This window comes from Alosa alosa, chromosome 3 (genome assembly GCF_017589495.1).
Source record: "Alosa alosa isolate M-15738 ecotype Scorff River chromosome 3, AALO_Geno_1.1, whole genome shotgun sequence".
In the NCBI taxonomy this organism is placed as follows: domain Eukaryota; kingdom Metazoa; phylum Chordata; class Actinopteri; order Clupeiformes; family Clupeidae; genus Alosa; species Alosa alosa.
In genome coordinates, this window is record NC_063191.1 from 27,870,803 (window position 1) to 27,878,302 (window position 7,500).

At 44.5% G+C, this 7,500-nt stretch overlaps 1 protein-coding gene across 1 annotated transcript in view; it reads left to right on the top strand.

The window, feature by feature from the left end:
- Positions 1–7,500, top strand: part of myo10l3 (myosin X, like 3) — a 105,330-nt gene that overhangs the window by 27,965 nt on the left and 69,865 nt on the right. The window contains 1 exon segment of the mRNA XM_048238483.1: positions 2,411–2,509. Coding sequence (XP_048094440.1) covers positions 2,411–2,509 — 99 coding nt within the window.

Genomic DNA, 7,500 nt, shown 5'->3' on the forward strand with positions numbered 1-7,500 from the left:
GGCCCGTTCTGTGGTGGACTCTCCGTGCAGAAGTCTGCCGCATGTTTGTGCCAGTGAGAGAGCTGAGGTGCGAAACAATGCCGATTGTTAAAAATGGGGTCAAGTCGTTTAGACGCACGCAAATGTTTGTTCACAGCATCCGCATTCCAAGGCTGTAAGAGGAAAAATAAAAGGAAAACCTACTTAGCTCTGAGGCCTGTTATTTGTTTGGCCTCACCTTTTGCATGCCTCTAGAGTTACCATTGCTCCATAACTCTATTTTTAACACACATACGTAGACCTCCCCCCAACACACACAGACATCAGACATGGATGTGAGGAAGAGACTGCATATTTTTACCATCTGCCGCTAATTCCTGTGACTACATTTCCCCAATCCTCCAAGTCTGGGCCAAGAGAAAACATGGACATGAAAACGTGGACACACACACACTTGCGCACACACACACACACACACACACACACACACACACACACACCTGGCTCCTGCTCTCTGTCTATCTCTCTTTGTCTTTGTCTGTCAAACACACACACACACACACACACACACACACACCACACAAACACACCTGATCCCATTTAAATCTTTTTTGTTAATACCTCCATGGCGGTGCTCTATACCTGAGCTGGAACAATAGCAGAACCATCATGTTTCTGCACCGTCGACACTCTTTATCATGCTGCTGGCCTGAGTGTCTAGCAGATTGGTGCTCCTGTGTGTGTGTGTGTGTGTGTGTGTGTGTGTGTGTGTGTGCTTGCTGTGTGCAACGGTATGTGTTGAGTGTATGTTTGCAGTGTGTGTGTTTGCAGTGTGTAACGACTATTCACAGATTTGTTTGTGTGTGTTTGCAGTGTGTAGCTACATGGTGTATGTGTAAATGTGTGTGTTGTTGTGTGTGTTTTGCAGTGTGTGTGTACATGGTGTGTGTGTAAATGTTGTGTGTTCATTGTGTGTGATTGTAATGACCTGTGTGGGTGTGTGTGTTGTGTGTAAAAGCGCGTGTAATGACCTGTGTGGTGGTTGTGTCGACCTGTGTCGCGGTGTGTGTGTGTGTGCGGTGTGTAATGACCTGTGTCGTGTGTGTGTGTTGTGTGTGTGCGGTGTGTAATGACCTGTGTCGTGTGTGTGTGTGTTGTTGTGTGTGTGCGGTGTGTAATGACCTGTGTCGTGGTGTGTGTGTTGTTGTGTGTGTGCGGTGTGTAATGACCTGTGTCGTGTGTGTGTGTGTTGTTGTGTGTGTGCGGTGTGTAATGACCTGTGTCGGTGTGTGTGTGTTGTGTGTGTGCGGTGTGTAATGACCTGTGTCGTTTGTGTGTGTGCGGTGTGTAATGACCTGTGTCATGTGTGTTTGTGTGATGACACATGTCATGTGTGTGTTAATGACCTGTGTCGTGTGTGTGTGCCTGTTTAGTATTATTATTGATACCCGTTTGTGTAATGACCGGTTTTAGGTGTGTGTTTATTATTGTGTAGTAAATGCGGTGTGTAATGCGGTGTGTCGCGGGCCTGTTGTTGTGTGTGTGTAATGACCTGTGTCGTGTGTGCGGTGTGTAATGACCTGTGTTGTTGTGTGTGTGCGGTGTGTAATGACCTGTGTCATGTGTGTGTGCGTTGGTGTGTGTGCGGTGTGTAATGACCTGTGTTGTGTGTTGTTGTGTGTGTGCGGTGTGTAATGACCCATTGTCGTGTTGTTATTATTGTGTCGTGTGTAATGACCTGTGTCGTGTGTGTGTGTTTGTTGTTGTTGTGGCTCAGGGGTGTGTAATGACCTGTGTCATGTGTGTGTGTGTGTGTGTTGTTGTGTGTGTGCGGTGTGTAATGACCTGTGTCGATTGTACTTAAGCCGGTGTGTTGTATTGTGTTGTGTGTGTCGCGATTGTGTAATAGCCTGTGTCATTATTATTAGTAGTAATTTTATTATTATTATTATTTGCGGGGGGGGTATTATTGTGTAATGCGGTGTGTGTGTAATTTGTTTACCTGTGTGGAGTGTGTAATGACCTGTTGTTATTATTATTGACGTGTTGTGTAATGACCTGTGACCTGTGTTGTGTGTTGTGTGTATGGGGTGTGTAATGACCTGTGTGTATTATTAGTGTGTTGTTATTATGACCTGTGTCAATGTGTGTGTTGTGTGTTGTTGTGTTAATATGCGGTGTGTAATGACCTGTATCATGTGTGTGTTGTTGTGTATTAATGCGGTGTGTGTATGACCATGTCCTGTGTTGTGTTGTTATTATTAATTGTGTAGTAATTATTATTGTATTGTGTTATTGGTGTGTAATGACCTGTGTCGTGTGTGTGTTGTTGTGTGTGTGCGGTGTGTAATGACTTTTGTCGTGTGTGTGTGTGTTGTTGTGTGTGTGCGGGTGTATATGACCTGTGTCGTGTGTGTGTGTGTGTTGACAGGGCACCCGTGTGTGGGTGAGGGAAAAGGATCAGCTCCTTCCATCCACAGTCAGTCACCGTGACGACAGCTCTATGGTCCTCACCACAGACTACGGAGAGGTAAGTGGGACAAACCTAACTTATTTCAAATTTGATGTTCGAGTTTGATGTTTCATGGATGTCCCTCCAGGCTGACACATCTTTTTGTTTTAATGAAGGGCATTGCTTTCTGCCTTGTAGTTCTGACATGCAGGTTGATACTCAGGACAATAGGGGTCTCTATGTAGAGCTCTATACTGCATGGATGGGTCTCTATGTAGAGCTCTATACTGTATGGATGGGTATCTATGTAGAGCTCTACAATGTGTATGGATGGGTCTCTCCCTTTAAGGCATTTATAGTTTTCTTTAACCAGTCATTACATGTGGTGAATCAATGAGAGAGAGAGAGAGAGAGAGATGATGAGTGAGAGAGAAAGAAAGAAGAGCAAGAGGGAGAGATGGACAGAGCAGCTGGGGCTTGAACAGTCTGGTGGTCTGAGGGCATTTCTTTGTGTCTGGAGGAAATCCGGCCAAGGTGAATTAGGCAAAGAGGAAGAGAGGGGAGGAAGGGGGAGGGAGGGAGGGAGGAGAGAGAGAGAGAGAGAGAGAGAGAGAGAGAAAGAGAAAGAGAGAGAGAGATAATGGAGGCGAACTGAATGATGTAGATGTGAGTGAGACGTGAGATTTGAGCACCATTGTGTAGCTGCCATTGTGTCCACGGCTACATAAGTACTTCCCTCTCACTGTATCACAGAGTGTGTGTGTGTGTGTGTGTGTGTGTGTCTTAAATGTGTATATAACTAGATGTACCGCATAGCGGTACAAAATATGACCGCCGCTCAGTCCTGTACATCCGTTCCGCGAAAATAAATCACACTTCAATTTGTCTCCATATTTTACCCATCCCCACTCTTGAAACTTTTGTGTATGCTTGTTTGGCATGCCTGAGTGTGTGCTGCACAGAAAGTAGCCTACTGGTGCTGAAAAGGTGAATAGATTGTAGAATAGCCAAAGAAGATGTAGCATTGTTATAAAACCTTTAAAATCTCTAAACAATCACAAGTAGGGCAGTTCATCACAGTTCATCCATTGCAACTGGACTGATGAAAGGTCACTTACAACTGTAGGCTACATTGTATTTGGGAAAAGCAAAAGGTATCAGCATAATGTTATTTATTTATTTATTTATTTATTTTTTGTATTTATAAACAAAAACATCTCTGTCAGTTCCATGCCTTTTTCAACAGCTATCAAAAACAAAGGTCATTTTTTTGGATGGATGGATTTTTGTGAATGTTTCTTCTTCTACATAAGATTTTAGTCATCTTTAGTTCATGTAATACTTTATTGTCAATGCACAAATTAAGTAACAGTAGTCTGAAACGTTATTGGTAATGCACAAATTAAGTAACAGTAGCCTAGTCTGAAAACGAAATGCTGTTTTACATCTAACCAGTGGTGCAAATAACTGACATGTCCAAATGGGCCTTGATGAAATGCGTCGCTAGACTGTTCATACACATTTTAACGGGCCAAAGTTGAAGAGCTTTTGTCCGTTATTGTTCGTGCAAAATATAGGCTGATTCATGTTCCCTTGCATTGTGTAACTGAGGTCCATGGCTAGTCTGGCTTTCATCAGACCAAGCTCAATCTTTTAAGAAATCAAAAAAAATAAATAGCGGGCAGATCAGGCTGGGTTCACCCAGCCAAGTCCATAGGCACCGATATTGTTTAATTTTCGATTGAGATATACACGCTCTGGCTATTCTAAATGCAAAAAAATGCATCAGGGAGTTATGACAAAAACGGTAACTAACAAACTAGATCCTAATAGAAAGCTGTTAGCTTCCCTAAGCTACAGGTAGGATTATAAGGGTAGGCCTATTTACAACATAAATTGTCAATAGGCTATGCTGGCTTACACAAATAAAATCTCCTTTGGAAACCAATGGCTTCGCCTTACAGTATCAAGCGGACTTAAACTGCCATATCGTGGCGAAAAATTGTAATAACATTCAAGCAGCTCCATGAGTCAAGGAAAGCGAATGAAGTAGCCACTTCTAGATGGGACCCACTACACAGTAGCTTAAGGTGTGTTGCTAAAGCAGCCATAATGAAATGAAGGTGTCATTGTTTGGATACTTCACACACACACGTGCTTTTTTAATTTCACAAGACTACAACTACCAAGCTGTAATCAAAGCACATCGATTCCCCCCTCACACCATGCACGACTTAAAAAAAAAAATAAACAGGTGTCTCAGTCTCACGCATGTATAGGCAAAACTGTATCAGACCCGGTGTAACGTTGGTAAATCTTCCATTGCACAGAATGATTTTTGTAGCACGTGCAATAAATGACAGTCGAAAAGATACAAACAGTGCTGCTATCAATTTGCTTGGTATAACCGCATTTATAGTTTTCTACAAATGCAATCAATCAAATGCCTCCATCACTCAACTAACGCTAACGGGTAACATTACCTAGGTCCTTATTGATATTACAAGATTAACATACCTGCAGTAAAACCAAGCATGTCCGATAAACATCCTCAGATTTATTTCGCTTCAAGAAGAAATGGGAATTACACTTCATGTCAACATCGTCCTATCCTTATTAGATGTCCGCTGGTAAATTACAGTCCTTGTAGGAAGCGTCCATTGTTTTTTCCAACCCACTTTTAACTTCCAACAAAATTACGTCTCACTGCAACGATGCGCCATCTAGTGGACAAACGACTACTTATCGCCAATACTGAAAATGCAGCCATGATGATGATGATGATGAATATTTATTTTGGCTTTCTTTTAATCCTACTGAATTTGTAATTATGTATCGGGCCGCTCTAATACCGATAGTATGTGGGTGCCTGTGTGTGCATGTGTATATGTGTGCACCGCCATTTACAGGCCAATGAGTGTACAGTCACTAAATGTACACATAACCTAATTTTTTAGACCCCCATGGATGAAATTCTACGAAAACTTGGCATACCCCCCAGAGAATGCCAGGTCAATCATACACATAAAATTTGGTGCAGTTCTGAACATCTTAACTGAAGATAGGGGCAATTAAAGCAGAATAATATTGCATTTTCATTTTTTACCGGGGAGGGGGTGCAAATCACAAATGAGTGATTATGAGCCAGGTTGATGTGGGCCCTTGAGACCAACATACCATAAAAGATTCTTCATCCTCAGTGCCACGGTTCAGGTAGTTATTTAGGAAAACTGTTTTTTTTTTGTTGCGGTTCGGGGCCCAGCCCGGGTGGGGGGCTGGTGGTGGTCCCCGGCACGAAATGAAATTTTTCCGTAAAAGTCTAGTGGGGCTACATACCCACCAAATTTCATGTACCCCGTGGTTCGTGTCCCGGTATCAATGACCAAAAATTCAGGGAGGAGATGACCGAAAAAAAGTCTTGAATTATGTGCATGTGTGCGTGTACAAATTTATGTTTATGTGTGTGTGTGTGTGTGTGTGTGTATGTATGCGTGCTGTGTGTTTGCCTGCGTATGTGTGTGTTTGTGCATGTGCATGCATGCGTACATATGTCTGTGTGAGTATGTGTCATCACGATATGATTACTGTAAATGTATGTGTGTGCGGTGTATCTGTTTATGCACATGTGTGCACATGGAATGGGTTAACATGACCCCTGAGGCAAACATAATGGAAAAAAATTGGTCATCCTAGGCCCTACAGTTCTCAAGATATTCACAGAGAACTGTGTCTGCCCCACCCTCCTTTCGGGGTCCAGTCCAGCAGGGGGGCTACAGATCAAAACTAAGAATGACGGTTCCATGCTATCCATGTGGGGTACATGCCACCAAGTTTTGTGTACCCTGGTCTTTTTTCAGTGTCCCGAATCTTGTTGGTGTATGCGTCACTAAATTGTGTCACATATCAAAGCCATTCTCCCCCCCCACCCTGGACCCCTTCCAGTTTGCATACCGAGCCAAGCGGTCTACAGAGGATGCAATCTGCTCTGCCCCTCCACCCAGCCCTCACCCACCTGGAAAAAAGAGACTCATATGTGAGATTGCTGTTTATAGACTTCAGTTCTGCATTCAACACCATAATACCACAACAACTCATCTGCAAACTTGACAAACTGGGACTCAGTACCTACCTCTGCAACTGGCTACTGGACTTCCTCTGTCAGAGGCCCCAAGTAGTAATGCGTGTTGGCAACAATACCTCAAGCAGCATCACACTGAGCACAGGGGCCCCAAGGCCTGCGTGCTCAGTCCGCTGCTCTTCACCCCTGCTGACGATGACTGCACTGCAACCTACAGCAACAATCACATAGTGAAATTTTGCTGACGACACAACTCTGGTGGGTCTCATCACCAAGGGCGACGAGACTCAATACAGGTTGGAGGTCGACCATCTGACCACGTGGTGCAGGGACAACAACCTCCTGCTGAACGCCAGCAAGACCAAAGAGATTGTTGTTGACTTCCTCGGAGAGGTCACACCCAACACCTGCCACTGACCATCGACGGTGTTGTGGTGGAGAGAGCGGAGCAGCACCAAATTCCTGGGGGTGCACATCAGTGAAGACCTCTCCTGACCACCAACACTGCATCACTGGCTTAAGAGAGCTCAGCCGGGCCTGTACTTCCTGAAAACTCAGCAAGTGCTCCACCAGCCATCATGACCACATTCTACCGAGGGGCACCATTGAGAGCATCCTCCCAGCTGTATCGCTGTGTGGGGCTCTGCACTTACAACAGGAAAGCCCTGCAGCATAGTGAACACAGCTGGAAGGATCATTGGTGCTTCACTCCCTCCCTGAAGGACATTTACACCACCCACCTCACCCAAGAAGGCTTTTACCAAAATTGTGAGTGATGCAAGTCACCCCGCCACAATCTGTTTGATCTACTGCCCTCTGGGAAGAGGTACAGAAGCCTGCGCCCGCACTACCAGACTCACCAACAGCTTCATACCAAGCTGTAAGGATGCTGAACTCTCTCCCTCCTCTCCCCCTCCACCCCTCAGCTGCATAACATCCTGGACATTGGACCCACAATGGCCGCCTGCACTACTCCACTTGCACACTTGAA